Genomic DNA, 27,204 nt, shown 5'->3' with positions numbered 1-27,204 from the left:
GGAAGACTGTCGCGCTGGGAGGAGTGCTGCAGCAGAGGAAGCATGTTACAGGTGTGTCACAGCGCTGTAGTCATTTTCATGGCTGATTACAGAAAGCGACCTGGTTATTTCTCTCTGAGAGGAGCTCAGAAATTCTCCCAAGCATGACGGCTGCTGTTTAACAGGTTGAAGTTCTTGGTTTTGTTTCAGCTCCTCAGAGGTTCGTGAGGTTGGTTTGCTTCTCTTTTGGTTTTGGGTGTGAATAAAAACAAGACTCCTCTCATATGAAATCTGTGTGTTTTATTCACGCTTTTAGTCGTTTTGCAGTCTATAGAGTCCATATGAGGAGATGTTTGACTGTTTATTCAGCTTTAGGCGGTTTTACAGCCAGCTGGAGCAGACAAGTTTAGTGTTGGCAGTCAGATTTTGTGGTTACACCATCACAAGTGATGAAATAATCGTCTTCATCTCTTCCTCTCGCAGGTTGTTTAAAGCGTCAAGGGCGGAAAAAAAGCGAGCCTCTTTCTCAGTCTCCTCCCCCTCCCTGCCTGCCCATCTTTCTTCTGGAGGAAAAGGGGTTGTCTGTATGCGCTGCGGTGGAGGAAAGCTGGTTGACAGCAGCATAGAAGCGCCTTCCTGACAAATCTGATCTCTTCAAACTGCTTCGCGACGACGACGTCGCCCTAAAGGCTTCCTGGAGGCTGTTTGGATATTTCCCTGGAGGTCAGACAGTAACCGGCAAACATGTCGCCGTTTTTGCGGATTGGTTTCTCCAACTTTGAGATCGACCCTGGTCTGGCTTATTATGAGGAGGTGCTGAACCCGTACTGTGCTGTCTACATGAAGGAGGCCATAGAAACAGGTTTGTAACTTTTAACAAAGTCATCAGAACGAATGAAATGTGTCAATCCACTAATGGAGTATTGAATATTTAGGTACAACTTGTAATGTCAGCATTGTGGGACTGATTTGTCAGCCTGTTAGTTGATAATCCCAACGTTGTTGACTGATTACGTCAACTTTTTCTACACAGTTCATCAGCCCAGTATCACTGTGGTTGTTTATGTGTGGAGACGGACTTTAAATAAAGCTTTAAGGTGAAGCTTTCTGGTGTAACTCTGCAGGTAAACATGCCACAGTTGTAGTGAAAGCATCGTGTGTATGTCTCAGTTGTTAGTCAGAGCTGCACAATGGTTCAAGTTTCTCAGATGCTTATCTTAGTTTAACAGATCTTTCATTTTTAGTTAGATGGCCAAGGAGTCTGGAGACACCTTTGTAGGTTCTTGATGTTAGTTTGAGTCTCATTAATAAAAAAGAAAAACAAAAGTAAATGAATTTGGCATGAATCAGCTACAGGTCTACATTCTAGATAAACTACCAACATGCTCTCAATGTTTCATTATAATTATCCATTTCATGCTGAGTGTGTCTTTTCTACAAAAGAATAATTCCCTTTGACACATCTAGGAAGTGATGATCATGACGTTCAGTAAGTCGCAATAGTTTACAATGAAAATAGAAATGCAGAAGTTTATTTTTAGACAAAGCTGGACATGAGTAAGAAGAATCAAACGTCACATTATCCTTAAACACTGCTTAAAGAAGAAAACTTCTAAAATAAAAGTTTAAAGGTAGATTGTCAGATTTTCAATATTTTCTAAATAATTTAACTAATAAAATAACTACAATCATAATTAGATAGTTTTTTGAACATGTAGGTTCCAGTCTGTCCATATTTGATGCGTTATTAAATTACAAGTTTAATTAATGACAAATGACAAATTTTACTGGTAGGCAAACATTTAAGAAGGGACTTTGTCAGTAATTAAACTTGTATTTTAATAACATCAAATATGGACAGACTGGAACCTACATCTTTTAAAACTATCTAATTATGATTGTAGTTATTTTTTTAGTTAATCTATTTAGAAAATATTTAAAATCTTACATACTCCACCTTTAAAACTCAAGATCCTGTTCTAAGTCAGCGCTGGAGGTCTGATAAGGTTTAATGTCAGCATTTAGCATCACGTTATTAGCTGTGTGCTAGTGGCAAACATGATGGAGGGAACAATAAACAAATCCTACGCTGATGACTGCCGTTACGTACGTCTTGTCAGACGGATTTAAAAGGCTGCAGAGCAGGAGAGGAGAAGCAAAGCTAATCTGCAAAGTAGTGAAGAATAGTTTCAGCAGGACAAAAAAGCAAACTAGTGAACAGAGGTTAACGTCTAATGCCTGAAGAAAGACTCATTTGTTTTCTTTCCCTCATTAAACACGAGGTCTATCCTTAACATAAATTTCATTTTAAAAACAAAAAGATCTTAAACTTAAATGCAGTCGTCATAACAACATTAAGAAGTTTATTCAGGAGTTAAAAAACAATATTCCTGTCATGTAGACCAATGTGGGCTCATCCTTTCTTTTTTCACATCCCTTCTGCGGTGGCTGATTTTGTCCAGTGTCCCAGTTTTAGGAAACTTTCCAGCATGATAAGAGACTCCCAGCATATATCTTTATTCTGCATCTGGCTAGCGAGAGCTGGATGAAGCTAAAGTAGAGTCACTGAGAGGAAAGAGGAGGCCTTTTGTGCTTCTCTTCCTTTTCTGTGAAACCACAGGACCAGCTTGAAGAGTAAGAAGAAAATGTGTTTCATTTCCAATTAATTGACTCACTAAAAGCATTTATGTCATTAAGTTTCATTTCTCTTTATGTCCAAAACCAACAAGAGCAAGAAAACACTGGATGTGTTACATTAACACCCAGACAGCCACAGTACATAAAATGCATTGTTTTGTTAATATGAATAATACTCTGCAATGCTAGATTTGATCCCAGCTCTACTGGTTTGTTTATAATGGACACACATCGCAGGGGCAACATGCAGAGTCTCACAACGTAAATGCTGATGAGGAGAAAGCCCAATGCTGACTAGCGGGGAAAAAAACAAAAACAGTGAAGATAAGCTGCCATCAGGCACTTTGAGCTTCCTGCAACTGATGTCGTCTTCAAATAACAGCGATGGGAAACCCAACAAACGCTTTTCGCCTTTAAAAAGTCCATTTTGGTTTGTTTCCAAAACCCTGCCAACATGCGCCACACTTCAAAACCAAGTAACTTTGCATTCCGGTAGTTTATTTTCAGATGCAGCTGCAGCTTTACGGTTTACATTACTGGCCACCAGTCACTGTCTGTGTCAGTTTCCCTCTGGTGTATTTATTACATTCCCAAAAAATTCAGTAGAGATTTATGGTACATAATGTTTTCTTTTTCTGTGTGTGTGTTGTTTTTAAATAATTGTTTTTATTGTCCATCAAAAATTTGCATCTGTATATTTATACTTATTAGAATCAGAGTTTAGATGAGATAAGTTAATCCTTTATTAGATCATTTAGGAGAAATTCACAGCAGCTGGGAAAAGTGCAAACACACAACTGTAAAATCTAAAGAAAAATATAACAAAATATAAGTGAGTTCAGTACAGAATTATTATTGCACATCATGGTCAGGTGTGGAAGCAGTTACTGTACTCTGTAAAGTCTGGATACACATCTGATTCACAGAAACAAAAGTTAACACAACAAGTGCAGACAAAAGGGGAAAACAAGGTTTATATGGTTCTAATCAATATCAGAGTCAATATTTTAACTGCGCTGCTTTATTCTCAAACACAGCCTGACCCGACTGAGGCTAATTTTCTTCTTGTTTCTTTGAGTAGTCTTCATCGATCGTTCCCCAGGTTTCCTGAAGGACCAAAGCTCTTATATGGATGTTTCCAGTCTTTGTTCTCTCTGTCCAGATGATCGGTAATGTTCAGATCCTGCCTCTGAGGAGGATTCATGCCTCCATCAGACCCGTTTCCACCGATTTCCAGTCCAGTTTTAAGCCACAACCCCATTTCTCCTTGTTTTCCTCCTTAAGAAAGGCTATTTCTCAAGACGCTTTATAAACAGAAAAATACTACTTTCTGTCCGTCTATTTCATCTTTTGTTGCTTTAACTACAAAAGTAGAATCTTGTGTGTTTTTGTGAAACGCTGCTACTAACAAAAAATGGTTTTGTTTTTTGCTCAGTTACCATATGTCAACACTGGTTCATCCCTTGAGTTAGGAGGAGCATTTTTTATGCTTGAATGATTCCTAAGTCAGCGTTAAAGAACCTAAAAGAAAATACATATTTCTGTGGAAGCGATAAGGTGCAAGGAATGGAAGGAAGGAACTAAATATTAGAGAAAAAGCAGCCAAAGTCCAAGTGTTTAAGACCACTTCCTACCACAACTGATGAGGAAATAGACCCAAAAACCTGAGAAATGATTGATGGCTGAAGACACTGGCACAGTACTGTATATTTCTATTTTTGAAAACAAAACACTAAATTATAATCTATGATCACTTTTTATTTCTTGCCTTTAAAGGGTTTTGTACCATATGAGTCAGTTGTACTTCACATCTATCTGTACCACACCACTTTCTTCATAAAGCACATTTAAAACAGCAGCAGAATCCAACAAACTGCTGTACACAGTAGGTCTGGGCGATTAATCAGACTTTAATCTCAACTACGATCTGGGTTTTCAACGATCATAAAAAATAAGAGGGTGTGATTATTTTTCTCTCTGCAGTTTCCTCTCCTGCTGTCTTCAGCTGCTAATCGAGCGTCTCTGGCGTTGCAGCGCTGTGCTGTAAACTCCTCCCACAGCCGCTTTGCTTTCATTCAGACACTGTTGCCAACTTGGCGACTTTCTCGCTAAATCTGCCGACCTTTTTTTTTGTTAAAAGCGACAAATCTAGCGACTTTTACTGGAGTTATTAAGAGACTTTTCTGGTGTTTTGGCGACTGACTTGAAGGCACATATTGTTCTGCAGTTACTGTAAGGAAGGAGCAGCGGGAGCCTCTCCCGTCCTAAAGCACTCCCAGGCGGCCAGTCTCAGTCGGCTCCGGCTGCAGGTTGATGTAGAATAACTGCAGTAGGTTGTGGAAGTTCACCTAAACATAGTTTATACCATTGTCAGTGACAACTGGCTGCATTATTTTCGTATAAACACACACACGTAGTTCGGCGAGTTCAACACTGTAATATCCCTCCGTTACAGGCGTTACCATAGCAACAGCGCTGTAGCCTGACAGCGGTTGTTTGGCATAAAGCGTAAATTCAAATTCAAAATTCTTCAGCAAATGTTGTAGAAAATAAATACAAATTTGTTAGGAAATATTTACTGTGGGGGACCATGGTATAAGTGGATTAAACAACTTGTAACCGTGTGTTAAACGGTTAAACGGTTATAATGCCCGACGCAGAGTCGAGAACACCACAATGCGCAGTGTTGTTTAATCCTGACTTATATTTATCTATTCAGTTTACATCAGTATTTGCACTTTGTCAAGACAAAGCTTCATGTTATTTGTTTGTTTTCTATAATATGTGGAATCTTAAAGACATTTTTTTTTTAAAGTCACGGATTAATGTAAAAAAATAAATAAAAAAATTATGTTAAAGATAAAAGGATAATCATGTTAAATAATCGAGATCTCAATTTCAGTCAAAAAAATCGTGATTATAACTTTTGTCATAATCGAGCAGCTCTAGTATGGAAAAAAAAAAATCATGTTTTATTTCAATTTAACTCTATATTACAGCCAAGAAAAAACTCTGAATATTATATTTTCATTAAGAGGACACGGATATCTTCTAACTGCCGGTTGTTGTCATTTTTAATCACTTTATTTCTCAAACTGAAGCAAACTATTATTTAACCCTTTGCTGCATCGTGTCCACCACAGTGGACGCATTTAAAGGCTGTTTTCTAGGATATTCATCAGTAAGGATGGTATATTTTGCAATTTGTCAATGAACATTAGTAAAGTAAAACAGTCACCCAATACACTACTACTCACTGAAAAATATACTAATTTAATATAAAATTTCATATAAAACATACATGTAATTACCAACTTTACCTTAGTGATAAACAGGACAAGAAAATGATAATTGTCAATTTTTATAAAATATTTGTGTTACATAAATATGACAATTATTTTAAACTAAAAAAAATTTTACAATATTAAAAGACAAATAAAAGTGTATATGTCTGTAGAAGTAAAATATTGCATGTTAAAAAAAAAAAAAAGGCATTGTTTTTAATGAATTCATGCATCAGAGGGTTAAGGTTGACTCTCTGAGACAGATCAATATGTACTTTACAACAATTTCTAAAAGCAGGACGGAGCTTCTGTGTCTTTTAATCAGAAAATGTGTTTTCTGCTAAATGTATGTTGTCATTATGATTATGTAAATCTGCAGTCGGTTTCCTTTTTTACCATTATGAGATATTTCCTAATGCTTCAATGGAAAATCTTATTCAGCAGTTTATTTAATCTTTTTCAACTTCCACTTTCTAATAAATTCAGCGACGCCAAGCTAAACCCGTCGATGAGTCGGGCTCATTGTTCATGTTATTTAGAGATTTAAGACAATTCAGCCCAGGCTAAACTGTAAAGAAGAACAGTAACATACATGTGAGCCTCTCATTCAGCACAGGAACAGGCTGAGAAGTGCGTCACACCCAAACGTGGCACCTTCATGCTTCGCAAAAGGCTGAAAGGGAACTTTGTGTGTAAGAAAGAGAAAAGACAGCTAGACTGATGTAGGCCATTTGTCAGCAGAGAGACGGGCTTTAATCGCTCCTGACAGCAGCTTGCAGGACCGATGGACAGACAGGCAACAAGCCAATGATAGAGAAGGCTGAGGGTCACTTTGAGAGTAAAAAGCTTAGTGGGCTTTATTGTTAAAGCAGTGAGGTGGCATGTGGCTCTTACATAAGTGGATATATGGGATGTTTATGCAGAGATAAATCAGCAAATTTCAACAGTGAAGGCTTGGATTGGTTTTTCTTTTGCCCTGATGATGCAATCAAAACTTTCCTAATAACCATTCAGAAATTTAAAATGATGAAAAAAAACAAAACGACTGCAAATCACTGACGAATGGCAGCAGCAGTGAACATTTTTGTAACAAACCCTAAAGCCGATCTAAAACCCACCAACATCTGGCCGATTTCAGTGTGAATGTGAGAACAGTCAACATTCAGAGCTGCATGAAATGACTGCAGACGACGCCGTTATTTCTGGGCTGCAGGTCTGATTTTGCACATATCTATAAATAACACCCAGCTGGACATGCTGGTGCCGGTCCATCTGGAATTCTGGTCTGTCGCAGTAAAAGATGCAACTTTTCTGCATTGTAAAGGAATAAAATGCAGCTATAAAGGAAAAATATCACACTGCTTTTGGTACTGAGCAAATATAAATAAAATGCACTCATGCATGAGTGCATGCATGAGTGCATTTTAAGAAAAGAAGAGGATAAAGCTTTTAAATGACAACTTTAAACTGGAAAAAGCATCTAAGTTGACTCATCTGGTCCTTCAGTGCAAATCCTGATGCTACTTTTCCATCAGCAGCTGAATAATCTGTTGGGTGTTGTTGATCAAAACTCACAGGTTGCATGCTTTGTGGTTAAAAACAAATGTCAAGATAAAAACTTACTTCACACTTTACAACCGGCTGTGGTCGTCAGTCTGGAGATGTACTGAAGATGCATCGTGCCAACCACAAACAAGCTTTTTAAAATAAAGCTGGGTACTACTTTTTATCCCACTCGAGCAGAATTAACTCGTGCTCTTATGTTCTTTGGTGCAGTGGCCAATTTTTATCAACGGGACGATTTCTCTGGAATAAAACAGGAAATATGTTGGAGTTTGGGTGTTAATGCTTATGAAGAAACTAGTACAGATGAAGTCTACTGATATTTTTCTCATAGTTTTTGCACAGTCGGATAAAATATCTGCCACTCTGGGTGTATAGTATGTAGGGGGTTATATTAGTGTAGGTTTCTTCTTTTATATTGCCAACAGAAAGAAAAATGTTTATACGTCCTCCACCGACACCTAATTTCTACATGTGAAACTGAAACTAAAGATTTAGTTTAAACTCTTATTTCCGGAAACACCTAAAGATCTCTCCCCCTCTGCTTTCATTTTCCCCTGCAGAGAAGGGTCAAGTGTACAAGCAGAAGAAGCCCACCATGTATCCACCCTGGAGCAGCACATTCGATGCCCACGTCCACCGAGGGCGCATCATGCACGTGATGGTGAAGGATCGAACGGCAGAGCTCAAGTCGGAGGCGACGGTGCCTTTGGACTCGTTGGCAACACGCTGCAGGAAGGAGAACGGCAAGCTGGAGATTTGGGTATGCGTTGGTGTGTGAGTGGGTGTGTGATAAAACCCATAACAGCTGTTTTGCTATTCTGGCCAAACCCAGATGGATCAGCTCATTTAGGGTCAAAACCCTGACGGTTTGAGGACGTAATCCCCCTTTTAGTTATTAATAAATGACCATCACAGTTGCATTGCTACTTTTTCTGTACTGCAAACAAAATGGCCTTTATGAAGATGTTTGAAGCATGAAAAGCACCGGTGTGATTAACAATATTACTGATGGCTCTCCTCCAGGTACATGTCCCAGTAGGCAACGTCCGCAAGCCACTACTTTTCTACCTCTGATGCTGTGAAACAACCTGCGGTGAACAATTTAATCATCTGATAGATGAAGTTCTGACAGCGAAACTAATCCAGAGTGGATTTATTTATAATAGGTTAATCTGTAAAGATTAAGCTCATCAACACTCATATTCACCTCTGCTTGACTGGAGCCTCCTGTAGCGAGGCCTGCAAGAGATATGTGCAGTACAGATGCTAATCCAACATGACTCTGTTGTATTTTCAGACCAGCATTCTGCTTGTAGACTTTACTGTGCAGACATACTTTTGTATTTTGGGTGTGTCGTTTTAGACAAAAATGAAATAGGTGAAAGCTGCTTCATGTTTATGTTCCTCTCTGTGTTTTCATGCCTGCAAACTGGAACTGTTAGCTGCTCTACAGCAAGGCTTTTATCCTGCAGGAGGAGCCTGCATTAGCCATCTTGGACCACAGTTGTACAGTGTTTTGTATGTTCTACATGTCAGGAGATCCACTGACACCTGCATCAGAACAGCTAGATAAATGTGCTACGATAGCTGGTGGCATAGCTAGTTTTAGTCCCTCTGCAGGATGTAAAAACCACCGGGAGAGGAAGCTGAATGACATCCAGAACTGCCACAAGAACTAAGTGTCCGATCAGGAAGACGGGAAACAGAAGAGAGACTGTTTGTCAGCAGTGCATTAAAATCTATAACGTCTGGCCAGCTTGATCCCGCCATCTAAAGACATTCATGATAGGTTAACTGGTTACTCTAATGCTGTGCGGACACTGTGTGATTTTAGGAATCTGACTGTCGGGGAAATGCTCCCGCTGCACGACCGGGTTTGTCCCTCGTACTCTATTTGACCCTACGACATGTGTCCTCATACTGTACGACTGCTGTCAGCCACCATTATTGACAACCACGACTAGTTGTCGGCGTCAGTCGGCGTGTGACGGCACGACGTGCTCGAGTGTGAACAACAAAAAACAAAGGTTCCTTGTTCCTATGACAACCACAGCGTGCCTGACAACAAGATGGCGAGCAGACAGCAAGTTGTGGCAGTTGTGTGCGCTGTCTTGTGCGCTGAAACAAAATAAAAAAAGAAAACCTCGTGTTCCCTCCATAGCTCTACTAATCTCTCTTCTAGCAGCTGTGTCCACCGCACACGTCTGAAGTTGGGGTTGCCCGCCGTTGTTTAAAGCTCCACCGGTGTCTTCTGCGCAGGTGCGAACGTAGAATCGTGATGTAACACCACTCACACTGTACGAGCGACGGCGAAAATTTCTGACATGCCAGAAGTTTGATCGGGAGGTCGCAGCATCATCGTTAGAACGTAGCAGCAATGAATCCTTCCTCGTGAGTGTTCTCACACTGTACGGCGTACGACCACCCGACCGGACATCCCGACGCTACGATGTTTCCACGATGACGTAGCGTGGTCTGCGACAGCAAAATGGTGGTGAAATCCCCTCGAAATCGCACAGGTTGCACCCAGCATAAACTGTCCCTAGGAGTGAGTGTGAATTGGTGTTTGTCTCGGTTGATTGGAACTAACGATTATTTTAATAGTCGACTAATCTGTAAATTATTTTTTTGATCAGTCGATTAGTCACAATTATTTCTGTAACACCCGCAGAAACTTTCTCTGCACATGCTCATGCATGACTGTCGTGCTGCTGTGGTATGTCCACTCTGCATGGCAGATGACACATTTCACCTTTTTGGACAGGTTGTTTAGCTGGAAAAATTCCCAAACTTTTGAAGCACAAGGTCTAAAGCTGTTTTCACTCGACTGTTTAGGTTGCGCCGCCATCGGTCTTGAGTTGTTCTTCGTTGGTTAAGAAGACGCTGCATAAACATGACAATACTGCCCCAGCACTTCCTGTGGTGCTTTGCGTCATTTACTTGGTGTTTAGAGTTCTTATACTGTCTGAAAAGCTGTGTTTGGTAAATGGCGTTAAGTTGCCTGGCGCAGTGTTTTATCAGCAAAGCCATTACAGGCATTTTATTTGGTGTCAATGAATTTTTATCGTCAACAAAGTTGACGAATCGTTGCAGCCCTAGATGGATGGATGGATACTTTACATAAAATGATGACTGGGACCCCAGCTCATGTAAATCCTGTTTCTACTTCTTACATCCTCCAAGACTGTGGCACAGTTAGGTTTTTACTAATGTTGTCTCTCTGTCCGTCTGTCAGCAACTTTACGCAACACAACCAGATGCATTTTCAAGATCTTTTCTTTGAGAATGGGTCTTAGTAGAACTCAGATTTTATAAAATTTTAAAAGCGATCCGGATCACCATCTGGACCCGGGAATGTTTTAAAGGATTCTACACTACTGCGAGATTCGACTATTTTCAGTGTATATGCATGTAACTCCACAATAAATGTTCCGGATGCTTGCCCAAAAAAATAGAATCCAAGAGAAGTTTCTAACAGGTTTTACAAGATATCAAAGCTAGAAATGGATCCCAGCAAAATTCTGGATACTACGATCCAGAACAGGAAAAAATTACAGGATCTTTGGAATTTTTATCTCTGCAAGAGAAGAGATGTAGATATAAACATGCAAAAAGACACCGTGGATTCATTATTCATGAATGTAGGAGTCTAATAGTGTGTACATATAAATAAAGGTTGGACTATAAGAGAGTGGAAATCAGTGTGGATGGAAATGAGCTGAATGGTGGAGGTCTGCGCTCTCTGACTGCTTTTCACCACATCCAGTCAGGGATCAGCTGGTCACCTCCATATTTAATCATACTCAGGACCTGATCATGTATGCTTTCGTTTAACTAATCAAAAGTTAAAAACAATCTACACTCTGCATCAGAGCTTTTATGTTTCTTCATGACAGTCGTCCCTTTTTCCAAACTGAGAATCAAACAAACAAGAAATAGATGATCAAATTTGAACAAATGTCTCCAGTCTGCTCCTTCAGTCTGTGTTTGTACGCACCAGATTCTCTGTCCTAATCCACATCCCTCCATTTTAGCATTCATGTATTTGTTTCCAGGATGAAATAATTTCATTTCTGGTTTTCTTTCTTCTGGCCACAGTTGGAGCTGAAGCCGCAGGGTCGCCTGCTGATGGAGGCCAGATACTACCTGGAGAAAAGCGGTGAGTAACTCCAATTTCCACCACTCAAACAGGAGTTTTAAAGGGTCAGAAATCTTCCAAACTGCTCTTTAAAAGCCCTTCATACAAGCCATCTCTCGTGTCTTAATCCACGGTAAGCGTCCCATCCTCATTACATCTTGTTGCACTATAAATAGGAGTCCAGCTGTTTGCCACCTGCTGTTTCTAAATGCTAAATGGTTACACGAGCACTTTGTCTTTTCACCGGGGTTCCCTGATATTATCACCTCGCGAAGGACTGAGAAATCATAGAAAACTAAAAAGAAGAAACCACCTCAAGCATCTATTTATAGATCAAGCAAATAGTCATGGCTCAGAACAACAGGTGGCACAGTGACGGGCACATCACCAACAAGCAGAACTTCCTCCTACATGCAGACACAAGCAGCACAACTGTCTAAACTGTCCAACAAATTAGCTTATTTAGAAAACAAAAGTGGGTTTTCAACATTTTGCGACATGTTCTTGTTTGATTTCCTGTTTGCATGTGCGGAGCTGTGGTCACAGAACAGCCAAGCACATGTAAGTAGCAAGGGAAAAAAAACAAAAAAAACAAGCATCAACGTCAGTGATCTGGGTCAGCAGATGATACACGCAGAGCTATCAGCACAGCTTCATGTCACAACACTGGAAAGTGTTATGGGTGTGAGGATTAAACCCCATGTCTGGAAACATGCCGACTTCAGGAAGAAATCTTATATAGACATATTTACCAGAAACTGCTTGACTTTGTGAAACGGGACTTCCACGCTGTGAAGGCCGTCTGTTATTAGAGGGTTTTTTTGGTCACCGATCTTCTTCTCTAAAGCAAAGTTCAGACTACAGATATTTTCAGCTACAGTTTCTTCTATTGCACACAGGTGTAAAGGGTTTGTCTTGTGGTTGAAAGTTTCTCCCCACACCTTCTTTTTCCACTCCATTACACACTGTTGACTAGAAAAATCAAAGCGACTTGCATGTTAAGTTTCTACAAGACAGGCTCTTCTTCTTCTCTGGTCGTTTTAACTCTTGACTCTTGTATTTTCCCAGGCTGTTGCTCCTGTCTGTTGGCTCACATAGAGATCTGTCACCTTAATGCATTTGTGCAAAATTATTCTGGCTTGATATCTTCAACTTTCTAGTTTTTCTTGAAAATTAGACATAAAAGAATAAATTATGAATCGGACTTACAGCTAGTATCAAACATCAGAACACACTGCGATGGACTGTTAACTTGTCCAGGGTGTACCATGCTCTCACCTGCTAATTACTGGGATAGACTCCAGCTTTTGACTCTGAATCAGACCAAGCAGTGTAGAACATGGACGGATTGTAAATATATAATGCTTTGACTAATCGGTCCAGCAGGTACATCTAAACGCATGAGTTGCTTATTGCACCTCTAGATCTGAAACAAGTATGCAGGAAAACCTGGAAAACACCTGCTCACTTCTAAGTTTGTCTCTTCTGGGCTACTGTAAAAACACAGCAGCGGTTTTAGAGAGGAAAATATCACATTTCTATCTAAACCATTTGCATTTCTACATGATCCTACACTAATAAAAACATTTTATAGATTAAAAGATCATGTCTTATGTTACACACTGAGCATTATCACTGTTGCTACTACTATAAAAGTAGTCCTAATGAGACATATGTAGGATTACTTTAAAAATGATCCATCTAAATGGATGGGAGTTTAGTGAAACCTTACTGCAAAGTGGCTCTGACTATTTTAATTTTTTCCCATGTGTGTTAATTCTCATTATAAATATTTCACCATGTTTTACTGTTCTGCAGTAAAGAGTCAGTTGGACTTCATGTTATGAAATCATGGTGGTATAATTTATAGGACTGCCTCCAAAACAGCTTCTGAAAGCCTGGATGTTGTACTGGATCATACGGCAGCCTGTTTAGTGACTGGTCCCTCTTATGATTGTACTTTTACTTCACTTGTTAACTGAGCGTCAGTCCATTCCTGCAGCAACAGTTTCCTTCTAACATAGAAGTCAGTCGGAAACTTTGTTGGTAACACTTCATTTATTAAAATATTACTGGTCAAAGTTCCTCTCTTTGCACTTTAATCAACATTTGCAGCAACAACTAGATGTTAAGCTTCTGTGATTTACAATCATCGATTTGCTGCCTCTAATAACTCAAATGATGCTAAAACTTCGTACCTACAAGCCACAGTTTACCTCTAATTACTTCATGTGAATGGTAGTGACTGATCAGAGTACCTGGGATTTCCTTGGTGAAGGTTTTGTATTATATTTTGTGAGTAAGGCCTTGTTTTATTAGATTTGTACTTATTATGATGATGTACGATCTGTAGAAAACGCTTCTAGCAGCTTTTTGGCCATGACAATCACTTTAACTCCCCTGGGTAAATGAATATAAATCAACAAATATAAATATTTAGATCTGTAAGTATTATGAGAGCTACAAACATTTTAACTCATGCTTGTCCTTCCTTTATGTCCAAGACTGTGATTATTTCTAGACAAACTGGTTGATAAAAACAGTTTTTTGCAGTGAAGATTAAGAACTGAAACATTACACGCGATAAGATATTCAATGAAAATATAACAACAAAATTTCAAGTAAAAATCAGCACAAAGAAAAGTATTATGCACTTTTGCTCCTCCCATAAAACATGCTTGTTGCAATGGAGGCCATTTTTCTTGGAGAAAGTTCACAAAGCCCCCCCCACAAATGAGGTACCATTTAAAAGCACTAAATGTCCTCTTTAAAGACCAAAAAGTGTTAGTTCAGCAGCATTCAGGGAGATGAAAATATTTAGGTTTACAAAGGTCCTCCACAGAGGACAAATTGAACTACTGGTAGTCATGGTGATATGGATTGGGGTCACGTGGATGTGGATCGGTGTAGGGCTGAGGAGTTAAAAGGGCTCTGCCAGCCAGTCACTCGGGTTTTGCTGGAGAGGAGGGCTGGGAAGCTGTAAGTTTTGTTGACCGCTCTAGTTGACGTTGCACACCGTCATATTACACTGGTGAAGTTACATCCGATCATCAGGCAGTTTATGTAACAGTTTCCTATAAACAAATCCACAATTTCTGTGACCTATGTGCTTCATTGGGGAACCACCAACAGCGCGTCAAACAAATCGACCGAACCCAGACGTCGCCTCAGTAGCTACTGTGGAAGTCGCTACATGTGTATAACCTGAAAGACTTCAGACTTTGGGGAAATAAAATGTTAAACATACATGAAGGGAGGAAACTATTAGTCCTTCTCTTCACTATTTACCTAATTTCTCAGCAGAAATGATATTGTGCAACAGAGACTTATGATTCAGACTGACCGCGTGTTGAAAGGAAACTGTTTTAGTTAAGAAAGATTCTGTCTGCAGAAAGGTGTGAAATTGAAACTCAAGTGTAAATTACAGCCATCACCTCCGCAGCTCTTCTGAAAGCTTGTTTTGATGCGTTTTCAGATGCTGCAGGTCAGACTGAGGCAGACCCAGAGTCTGAGCGGGAGAGGGAAGGTCCCTTCACCCTCCATCAGCGGCGTGGGGCCATCAAACAGGCCAAAGTCCACGTCGTCAAATGTCACGAGTTCAGCGCCACCTTCTTCCCTCAACCGACCTTCTGCTCCGTCTGCAAGGAGTTTGTCTGGTATACGGCCGACATCAACATCTTAAATCACCAAATTAGTCATTTCTCTCATTATGAGTCATTAAACCTGTTTTTTCCCCCATTGTAGGGGTCTAAACAAGCAGGGCTACCAATGCAGACGTACGTATCAGCTTATTTTCCACTGACAGGTCAAAGACCTTTTCAGTGATGCCTTTGTTTGCACCTCCAGTTCATAACTTCTTTTTTTTTCTTTTTTTTTTTTTTTTAAGAGTGCAATGCAGCCATCCACAAAAAATGCATAGACAAAGTCATCGCCAAGTGTACAGGCTCTGCCATAAACAGCAAAGAGACCATGGTAAGTCTATGTCACGCCGTCTCACAAGCTTTCTTTATGTCTTCCAGCCAGAGACAAATTCCAAGCCTGGTGACGCGGCATGTGTAAGCTTGTGGTTATAATGCTTGCTAATGAAACCGGCGTCATACAGAGGAGTATCTTTACACCAGAAAATGTGTCATTTACTACTTTTATCTTCTGGTCCTTGTTTCACTTCCTCCTCGCCACATGCCTGCAGAGCTCATGTGCTTCATGCCATGAGAGGTTGCTGTTAAAAATAAACCCTCTGTTGGGATGCAGGAAGTGTTTCTGCTGCCTTACAGTGTTTGGGACGATGCTTTGCTGCTGAAACCTTTGTGATAATGTGTGCAATGTGTTGCAGATCCACAAGGAGCGCTTCAAGATTGACATGCCCCACAGGTTTAAAGTCTACAACTACAAAAGTCCCACCTTCTGTGAACACTGTGGGACTTTGCTGTGGGGGCTCGCCAAGCAGGGGCTCAAATGTGAGGGTGAGAGGCAGGACTTCTATGATTTTACTCCTGTTTTCATATTTTCACATTGGTAACGGATAGGCACATATGAATTCTTGCTTTTGCTTCAATTTTCACCTTTTTTTTTTAAAAAAAACAAAACAAATCAGTATTTCTTTTATCAAACTAGGAATGCGAATTTACAGGAAAAAAATATCTAAAAATGTGAAACCGAAAGTTTAACTTCTTTCATGCTAAGGTTGTAAATACGACCAAATAATCTGGTTGTGAAGGTCTTAAAATGATCTTAAAGAAACATCAGTTAATAATCAATTATACAACACTGTATCTTTGTTTATTCAACAAAAAGCTGAATCATAATGGAGAAAACATCCTTTATTTTTTACCGCAGGAATTCAGCTTTCAGGTGTGCTAACAACACAATGCTCAAGAGAAACATCATCATCAATGAGCCTAGAGAAGAAAAGTTACTCCTCATCAATCTAAGAAAGGTTAGAAGTATTCTGGAAAGTTTCCATGTATGCTGAGAGAAACTGCAAAAAGCAAGTTACATTTCAGACCCTCCAGGGCCCAGTTTGTAGACAGGACAAATAGAAGAAGTCTGAACATGGCTGCATGGCTTAGGCTGGCAGAGTCAGCTCCAAACAAAACACACGCCGTCTGGAACAATGTCCAGAATAAACTGGAGATGTTTGTCCGTAACGCATAGAAACCGCAACAAAACCCAAAGCAGCTCATCGGTGGAGACCCTCATTCCAACAGTGAAGCACGCAGGTGAAAGCCTGATGATTTCTGCTCGTTTTCCAGCTGCAGGACCTGGGTACCTCACAGTCATGTGACATTTTTTCACTCCAGTTGCAGCTCTGATTGTATCTGTACCGTTTACACGGACCCTGAGTTGTTCTGATCCTGACGTGCATTTGCGTGCATCACATGTCTGAATGAAGACAGGAACAGAGTTTTCTGACTCTCTAACACGAAGAAGAAACGTCATTTCTACTGTAAACAAACCATTTCTTTTTTTACCTTCTTACAAAGTCAGTTTCATCACAATTTTTAGCCCTTTTCAAACCTCAAGCATCGGGTTTGTACCACTTCCGGACCGGCTCGGTGTTGTGCTGCCATGTTCTACACCAGCCTCAACATAAAGTGCAGAATAAGGTCATTTCACTGAAAGACTGACTGATCAGGCACGTGCAATGAGGATCGTTGCTTCCTGAATTTAGGAATAAGTGTTTTGCTGCCCGCTAATCAGAGAAAATGAATTAAACTCTAATCTGAATGTAATCAGATCTGATTGGTTCATTTATGAAGCATTTTTTATCCCAACTTGGCTTTTAATCTGAATAATTGTGTCCAGGTCAACATGAGTCAACTATGACTTCCATTTACTACAATATTAAAGCATCAAATAAACCACAGTCTAACATCTAAAGTCCGACTGAAACTGTTTTGTGCAACAGGAAAATGATCCAGCAGCAAAATGGAGAAACAAGGAGAGTTTTCTACTTTAATCACACGACAGAATGACGTATAAAACTGTTTCGTAAGACAAATAATCTGAAGGAAGCTGTGTGAAAAACTCCAACTTTGCTTAAACCAAACGTTCATCTGTATTAATAATGTCATTGAACACGCAGTAACACACACTGTAAAACTGCCTTAAAACACTACATATTTGTTCAATTGTGAGAGCAGCAACTATTCATATTCATATATATGACTGTATATGAATGGTTACGTACATGAGCGACATGAATATGTTGGTCATGTACATAACCAACTTGTTATTTTATCTTGGCTGTGACATTTCTTACCACCCATGTACTGGATCTAGGTCACAGCTGTTCACTGTGCTTACACTATAGTGCAAAAAATATCCAAATATGTAGGGCAGCAAAAGTCAGTTTGTTTAATTATCAGAATTACAAACATTAAAAGGAGGATTAAAATACTACTTTGGGTTTTTTGAGGTTTCACTATGACATATTAAAATATTTGCAGCCAACGACGAGCAGGTTGGAGCTCATCTTGCTTAGCTTGGTGAAAATTCATGACATCCAGGACTTAGTATTTCAGTTTTGTTGTTGTTGTTTTTGGTAAATGACATTTGCATTGCTCCTTGGCAAGCATTGCAACGAGCTGAGATTGTTTGAGAATATCTGTTGAACATTAATGCCGACACATGAATATTATTGGATTATGATTCTTGTTCTTTTGGCCGTTTTGGGTTTTTATTGGCATACATGTTTAAAACAAAGAAACTATACTGTTTAAACAAATTTTGGTACTAGTTACCGGTATTTTAGTCTTGGTTATATAAAGGACATCGAGCATGCAACAGTCTGAATCCTGGGAAAAAAACAAGCACCGAACATGTGGAGGAGCAACGGAGGTACTCCTCTTCCAGAGCGCATGACGATGCAAATATCAGCAGGTTTTTAAATGCTTTACATAACATAAGAGGATTATTTTCCCATGTCACAAATATCATTTCATCCCTGAATTTGAAGCATGATTCCCACCAGACTCACCATGCAGTCCACAGCATCACATGAAGTACTTCCAACAACTTAAAAACATCCTTAGATACTTTAAAATATTATCTAAAGACTATTTTTCAAAATTACAAGTATCTATATAAATCATAATTCTAAGGGTTTGGTGATAAATATAATAAATACAAATGAATGTGTAATAGAGTAAACTAATTGATAATGTGGATAGAGGTGTACTAGAAGATTTGTATTATAGATAATCAAATATATAGGTTGATTTCAATTATAAGTGAGCATATTTTTTGTAAGTGAATAGTTTACATGATAGGATGTAACATGAATGGACATTACATGCATGCATTTACTTATGTAAAAATGGATGTAAAGAGATTATTCTGAATATGTCAAACAAAATAAATAAGTTTTTGTTTTTGATATTAGAATTGTGCCGGACCCCAGGAAGAAAAGCTGTAGCTTGCGACAGATAATGGGGATCCTAAATAAAATAAACTAAACTGAAACAACAGCAAATATTTGTGAATTTTACATCTGAAATATCCTCAAAATTCTTTGCATGTATTGTCCAGAAACACGCTGCTGCAGCAGGTGGAACATTAATCTGGTTTTAGAAGCCAACATACTGATCCAGTCAGGCTGGTTGAGACATCACTATGGTAACAAAACACATCTCACGTCTGCAGTAACAAAACATATCCAGTCAGCGTCCAACCACCTCCTCTGAACTCTAAGATAATGTTTTATGCATTTGATTAAAGCAGCTTATTAAATAATATAACTCTGCATCACAGCTTTTTATTGTCACGTAAGACGATAAACTGTGTTTATGTTTTATGCAGAATGTGGCATGAACGTCCATCACAAATGCCAGAAGAAAGTCGCCAACCTCTGCGGCGTCAACCAGAAGCTGATGGCAGAAGCTCTGGCCATCATCGGGAGCAAACAGCAGGTCAGACAAACACATCCTCCATAACTGAGCAAAACCATTCAGAGACAAAAAAAAAACCCTAAAGATATACCAGAAATTTGTTTCCTATCTTTAATTTCTCATCAATCCGTTTGATCGCAGCTCAATCAAATTCTAATAAAATGGCAGAAAAATGTTTCTCCATTACCTAAATAAAGCTCAATTCTAAATTCCTGTCGATATATTGGAGTATAACTCTTAAGTCCAAGTGTGTCGAATCGGACAGTTGGTTGATTTTTTTATGAAATCAGCTGAACTTGAAATAATTAATTGCATTTTAAATGTAAGTGAGTGAACTTGTTCTGAAAGGTCTTATGCAAGAACACTTCAGATACCATTTGGACCAAGTAACCATGCAGGATATAAAAGGTGATGCTGGTCTTACCTTCCTCTAAAGGCAAAAAGCACCAGAGAGTCGGACATCATCGGTCGAGAAGGTCCAGTCGGTATCGGCCAGGCAGGAGTGATCCGAGCGCCGTCGGGGTTAATAATGGGTTTACCTGCCACAGCAACGCCTGCCAACAAAGGTACACAGCTTCTAAAACTCTCACCTTAAATCACATTTATTTCCAGTATTTGTAACTTTGCATGTCCTCTTACTGACCTGCTTCGTGTTGCAGATTTACCAGGAGTTTCATGGGAGGGACCGGCAGATGTCAGCAAGACGAGCACCGAGGTGTCGCCAGAGGAGCCTCTGTACGCCGTCCCGAGGAAGGACCATCAGCCCAAATTTACCGTAGAGGACTTTATTCTGCACAAGATGCTCGGGAAAGGCAGCTTCGGAAAGGTACGGGAGGGGATCTGGACTGCAACATAAGCAAAGCGCAGGCCGCCGCTTTTAAAAGGTTTATAAGAGCCGCAGCAAAGCAGAGAGTTCGGATGAAGCAGGTGTTTCACCAGGAAGCCCCTGTAAGCAAAACATGATATAAATTGATCACTGCTTTAGTCTCGATGGGATTTTATGAGCAGTTTCAGAGAAAAAGCTTTTCAAATGATATTTTTAGTTCCAGTAGATTCACTGATCTATATCTCTAACACGTCAAACTGTGAGGTTTGTGGTCTTTCTTCTGCTGCTGGCTTCTACAGAAAGCTTCTCACTTATTTAGCTGCTTTCCTCGTGTCTAAACGTGAAGCCGTACGAGTTAGCGACGAAGCTAAGAGAGCATCCCCGGTCCCCTCTGTGATTCCAGGTGTTTCTGGCCGAGCTGAAAAAGAGCGGACAGTTTTTCGCAGTTAAGGCTTTGAAGAAAGATGTGGTCCTGATGGACGATGATGTGGAGTGCACCATGGTGGAGAGGAGAGTTCTGTCTCTAGCCTGGGAGAATCCTTTCCTCACACACCTTTACTGCACCTTCCAGACCAAGGTGATGACCGTTCACACACATCTTCAGACATTCAGCGCAGCTCTGATGGCATAACAAGCCTGATTTGTCTGTTTTTACATCCAGGAAAACCTGTTCTTCGTTATGGAGTATCTAAATGGAGGCGATCTCATGTTCCACATCCAAAACTGCCACAAGTTTGACTTGCACAGAGCTACGTATGTGTCCAGTGACTTCTCTTTACCTTCAGATTTGCAGCTTGTGGTGAATGAAAACACGCACATGCTGCTAAACTTAACACTCCTGGAAACAGATGCAACACCATTCAGTTTTTAATGTCTGGTTTTCTTACAGCTTCTATGCAGCTGAGATCGTCTGCGGGCTCCAGTTCCTGCACTCTAAAGGAATAATTTACAGGTAGGCGCTCCATGAAAGCCAGAAACAGGAGTGGAATTCATGATGCGAGCTTTATCACACACATCTGGTCCTTTCTTGTCTCTCTGTAGAGATCTGAAGCTTGACAATGTGCTGCTGGATTCAGATGGTCACATAAAGATAGCAGACTTTGGGATGTGTAAGGAGAACATGCAAGAGGACTCACGGACCTCCACCTTCTGCGGAACGCCTGACTACATCGCCCCTGAGGTAAACACACTTTCACTTATGTCAGACATGCTTCTGGAAAGGTTTCATCCAATCAGCGAAATGTACGTTGGGTAAGGATGTTCGATATCAGTCTTTTTACAGATCTCAGATATACTGATTTTGTCCAACTCCTGATTTTTTTATATCAGCTGATAAGATATTTTTGGAGCAAGTTGCGCCAAACAAAAATATACTGAAAAACTACACATGGCATGCTTATATTTAGTCATTTTTAGTTAGAGGAGATGTAGCTGAAGGGATCAATATACAACATGTGCATGTTGAGTAAAAGTTGTATCATTAAAAAAGAAAAAAATGATCATTTCCAATATTACATTTTAATGTCGATATCGGCTGATAATATCTATATGCTGATAATATCGGACATCTCTAATGTAAGTTTCTGTAATCCTCCCAGAAGGAGGGACTGAGACGCTGTCTCATCCTGTTCAGCCATGTCTGTGTGTTTCTGTGATCCAGATCCTGCTGGGTCAGAAGTACAACAGTTCAGTGGACTGGTGGTCGTTTGGAGTGCTGCTGTACGAGATGCTGATTGGTCAGTCTCCGTTCCACGGCCATGATGAAGAGCAGCTGTTCCAGTCCATCCGAACAGACAACCCTGTTTATCCCGCATGGCTCCCTAAAGCAGCCAAAGACATACTAGTGCAGGTTTGACACTGTGTTTAATCTTATATTAAAAGGTCAAGATCATCCCGATTATCTTTAGATTGATTTGGAAGTCTGGAAATATCCGTTCTTCAGGAGATGTTTTCGTATGTTCAGTGAAAATACAAATCAGGCCAACCCCAGTTATTACAAAGCATTTGATCTGATTGGCTCACAGAGGTAATAGAGGAGAAATCATGCTTTTATAAGATTTTATGACCAATTTATTGAAAGAAATTAATAGGGTTGTGACAATATGTTTTCGTCCCAATTCAATTTGATTACCATTTTTTTGGGTGCCGAATCCGATTTGATTTAAATTGCAATTCTCTTGATTCCCCAATATTGCTGATTTTAGTAGACTACAAACAAAAAAATGTACAAAACTTCTTATACTTGTCATTTTTCTTGAATTAAATCAGGAAAAAACAACCCAGTATCCAGACCATCATTCTGCTGCTATAATAGACAAGAAGACAAGTAAAAAGATCAATAAAAACAATAAAAATGACAAAAATTTATTATGGATTATTTATATTTATTCCTAAAAAAAAATCAAATTTTTAACAAATAAATTGATTAATCCATGATAAAATTTGTCATTTTTATTGTTTTTATTGATCTTTTTACTTCTTGGCATTATAGCAGCAGAATGATGGTCTGGATACTGGGTTGTTTTTTCCTCATTGAAATCAAGAAAAAAGACGAGCAAAAAAAAAAGTTTTACACATCTTTTTTGTTTTTAATCTACAAAAATCAGCAATATCGAAGAACTGTGAGAATCGCAATATAAATCAAATCGGCACCCAAAAATTTGGAATTGAATTGAATCGGGAAGCGTATCGTCACAGCCCTAGCGAAGATGCAAATACCACTAATCAAATTAAATCAATCATCAGCATAACATCCCAACAAAAACGTCCAGATTAAATTCTGTTCTAGTCATTTGGCTGATGCTTTGATCCAAAGCGACTTGCATGTGAGAACTGATCAGTGACCACAGAAATCAACCTGACTGCATGTCTTGTGGATGGGAGGAAGCCAGAGTACCTGGAGAGAACCCACACAGACACAAGGAGAACATGCAAAAAGTCAAATCCAAAGGAATCTCTGTCTTTCCTGCTTGTATACATGTCGTCTTCCATGGCTAATGGTGTCGCTGCGGTGTGTAACGTGTGTGTGTTTGCACTGCAGCTGTTTGTAAGGGAACCCGAGGAGCGGCTGGGAGTGAGAGGAAACATCAGGCAGCACAGCTTTTTCAACAGCTTCGACTGGAACGCCCTGGAGCAGCGGCAGGTGACGCCACCCTTCAAACCAACCCTGGTAAGCAGACAGGTGTTGGTGTGAAGTCTGCTTAACGGGAGACAAGTCCATGATTTACTTTATTACCATTGCAACCATCTGAGAGAAGAAAAATTCCAGCATGAGGATAAAATCTCAAGTCTGTGTTCCCAAACTTGCTTAACAGAGAAAAGCAATTCTGTAAAAACTGTGTGACTCTCAAAGAGCGACAGTTGCCGCTGCGATGTTTACCAACTAAAGCCGTGGTCTTCACGAGCCTCCTGATGCTCATAATCATCCAGACCCAGTCGCCTTGGTTTGTTTTTTCTTTTAGAGGATTACAAAATACCATCTCCAAGTTATGTGTTTTAGTCAAACACAGGCACAGTAAGAAACCCGTGTGGCAGTAAACTGAACATGCTTTGCCATCTCAGTAGTTCCCATGTGACTTCTCGTAAAGCCAAACTAAGGAAATAGCTCCTTTAGTTAAATATTCACCACATTCAACTCAACATCTGACCCAAATATCTTTTACTTGTTGAAATTAAAGTGGAACTATTATGTGCATTTCAGGCTAATTTATTTTTATTTCTGAGACCAGAAGGGCAGGGATTGATCGTGTTATTGTCACAAATTGCTTTATTTACTTCAGACCGACCCTCTCCGTAGGCTGTCAGATCAGCCTGTGGGCAAAACGAGTGGATTGAGACTCTTCCGCATTAAGCCCCGCCTCCCGCCACTGCTCTACATCGGGAGCGCGCACCGCACCTGCTTTCGCCGTCATTGTAACATCTCATAAACAGAAGGATTAGGCAAATTAAAACTCAATAAAAAAACAAACTACAATATCAACACATAGCATAACAGCCCTACATGTTGGAACCTGAATCAGAGCCTGAAAACGAAGTGGAAAACAGCAACCCACAGCAAGGAATGCAGCAGGATGTCTCTCTTTGGTAAACTCACCAGCCATCGTTGGAAATAACTTTATCCCACGTTTTCCACCTGCCTGATGTATTTGTACATGCCCTTGTTAACCAGTAGAAGGTAACCAATCACCGAACCTTATCCCCCGGGACGTCACAAGGATTTCCAAGTAGAAAAAACTCTCTAAAACGAAGCGCTTTTCGTTGCCATGGAAACCGAACGGAGAGCGTGCTGGAACTCAAACTCAAACTCAAACATGCGTTTAGGTGATAAAAAACAGTGCCGTTCACATGTCTGATGAGGATTCAACACTGTAACAGTGTAGAAAGCTCAGAAAACTCCAAATACCATGATAGGACCCCTTTAAGGATTAATATAAAGTCATCCTTTGTATAAAAAAAAAAAAAATTTAAAAAAAGCAAATAAATTTGAAGAATCAGCCGATCTCAACAAGGTTCTTAAAACCTCTGATGAAATTGAACAAGTGGAGGGCAAAAGAAGCAGCTTCCGCAGTAAAACCTGTCTGAAGGATATGGATGAAGAAGCAACATGATAAATAAAAAGGAAAAAGATCCAGGAGGAACCGAGAGATTAATCTGGACCTTCAGTGGATCCGTTTACTCAATCAGAAATGGTTTCCAGAATACCTGAAGAACAATTTCTGAAGACGACTTCATGAATTACAACAAACATCTTCAAAGAACTTTCCAACCTGGACTTTAAAGCCAAATGATAGAAGTTAGATAAGTTTTTCCTGATATGTTACATTATGGTTGCACTTTTTAAATGTTTCCTGTTGCTCTTAAAACGTGTACAGACACACACGTGACTCAACACTTTGCACTGACTTTACATTATAATTTATAGTTTAAAATAGAAAAATGTCATTCTGACTTCATGTTGAGCAGAAAAAATTCTAGTGTAAATAAACCCGAGTTGTTCACTTCATGTTGCTGAACTCTGATTGTCTCCATTTTCACAGACGTCCCCAGGCGACTACAGCAACTTTGACAAGGAGTTCATCAACGAGAAGCCGAGGCTTTCTTGTGCCGACCGCACGCTCATCAACAGCGTTGACCAGACCATGTTCAGAAATTTCTCCTTCGTTAACCCCGGGATGGCTCGCATCGCCGCACGCTGACCAAAAACCGTCAAACCAGCTGCTTGACAAGCAGCACGGACTGAAGCGCAAACAAACCGCACAGACTTTAAACTGTGAAGGTCACAGAACTTATCTGAGGTCACGAGTAGAACGATGATGGTAACGACGAAGAGGAAATGCTGCACAGAATATACAAACACCAGTTTCCAGTGTCCAGTACATGATGAGATGCTTAAACTTAAAGGAAAGCAACAAACAACTAAATGAAAATGTGACTATAAATAATGAATAAATAACTTCAGAAAATAATCCTTGTTATTGTTAATACATAAATGTTATTAAATAAATAACCCTTTAAAACCTAACCTAATATATATATATATATATATATATATATATATATATATATATATATATATATATATGTGTGTGTGACTATATTTAGTCTATATTTTATTGTCTATTTCTTGTTGTCCATTAGGGGACAAAGGACAAGTATCAGATATTTTTTAACATGATTTTGTGCTAAATCTGACCACGTTGGGCTTTAAAGGGTTAAGTTAACTTAAAGCATGAAGTGTATTTGTGAAAGTATGTCATAGGTTTAGGGGTTTTTTATGGTAACAAGCCACAAATTTCACACCTGTCTAAATACTTAGAAATTAACAAAGAGGTCAAATTTCCACCCTCCGTTTGGCTTCACTGAGTTCAGTAAAACTTCTTATGTTGTATCTAATTGAATTTTCTTCCTTCAAGTAAATCAAACTAAGATTTAGTTTGACTGAAAAAATGATGTTAAAAATAAATTTTAATTGTAAATAACTGTAATCTAACTGTGTGGATATCCTGTGTTGTAGACTCCATGTGTTTTAGTGCTGTTGATGCTGTAAGTAGATCAAACTCGTAGTTTTAATCCTCATCTTCATTTTTGATCCTGTAAAATAAAGTGGATGAGTTTTTCTTTCTTTTTAAGGTGGTGTTTACGAAACATGGCTTTTTTTTTGCTTTTTTTTTTATGCATGGTGTCTTGCAATGTGCACAGAGGAAGTGGAGGTGGGAATGTTGACAAAAGAGTCATCAGTTTTTCCATGTAACATTTGACATCACGAGGTATTTTCCAACAGAGTTTACTGAGAAAAGCCTAAAAATGTCAGGCTTAAAAAGAAAAACAAAACAACAACAGACAACTACATCTAACTGCTCTAAATGTAAATCATGTTATGTGTTATTGTGTTGAGAACATAGTTAAGGACAAAAAGACAGTTATTTAATGACATAATTAATTAAAGAAAGCATGAAAAAGAAAGAAAATACATGCCTTCCCTGGAATGCATGGTAAATTCATTTCACTATGCCACAGTAGAGACTGAGAGACTACACTACATTAAAAAATAAATAAATAAATAAATTTTAAAAAAGAGACTACACTACCACCTTTAGGTGAAGATAGAAAATTTTGGCTCCACATGCAACAGACAAAGCAACACCTGCTGTGTGAATATAAGCATAAGAGCTGCAGAAAAGTGAAGATAAATTTCACTGCTGTTTTACAGCTATTTAGTTTCATTTAGGAAATTCTGCAGGTTTAAAACATCAAGAACCGCAAAAAAACTGAGCTGCACCTGAGAAACAAAACTACAGATTAATTTATCTCACGACAATAACTATCTCTCACATTCAGAGACATTTTAGTCTTTTGGAAGTCATGTTCAATAAAAACTTGAATTAA

General features: G+C 39.3%; 1 protein-coding gene across 2 annotated transcripts; it reads left to right on the top strand.

Annotated features, from left to right (window-relative positions):
• prkcq (protein kinase C, theta) lies at nt 1-25,830 on the top strand. Of its 2 annotated transcripts, none has more exons than XM_079263003.1 (18): nt 1-51; nt 463-841; nt 8,027-8,226; nt 11,565-11,625; nt 15,080-15,260; nt 15,349-15,380; nt 15,491-15,576; nt 15,938-16,067; nt 19,405-19,514; nt 19,930-20,059; nt 20,153-20,319; nt 20,723-20,896; nt 20,981-21,072; nt 21,209-21,271; nt 21,361-21,499; nt 21,980-22,168; nt 23,360-23,488; nt 25,356-25,830. In XM_079263003.1, exons 2-18 carry the CDS (start codon nt 724-726, stop codon nt 25,512-25,514), a joined length of 2,160 nt encoding a protein of 719 aa, XP_079119129.1. In that variant the 5' UTR covers nt 1-51; nt 463-723; the 3' UTR covers nt 25,515-25,830. The 2 variants fall into 2 exon arrangements, with proteins under 2 accessions (XP_079119129.1, XP_079119130.1); XM_079263004.1 differs by lacking the exon at nt 1-51 and adding an exon at nt 81-208.
• The last annotated feature ends 1,374 nt before the right edge of the window (nt 25,831-27,204 follow it).

The sequence above is a fragment of the Telmatherina bonti genome (assembly GCF_933228915.1).
Source record: "Telmatherina bonti genome assembly, chromosome: 23".
NCBI lineage: Eukaryota > Metazoa > Chordata > Actinopteri > Atheriniformes > Telmatherinidae > Telmatherina > Telmatherina bonti.
Note: the sequence above shows the minus strand (reverse complement) of the source record. Positions and strands in the feature narration are given on the sequence as shown.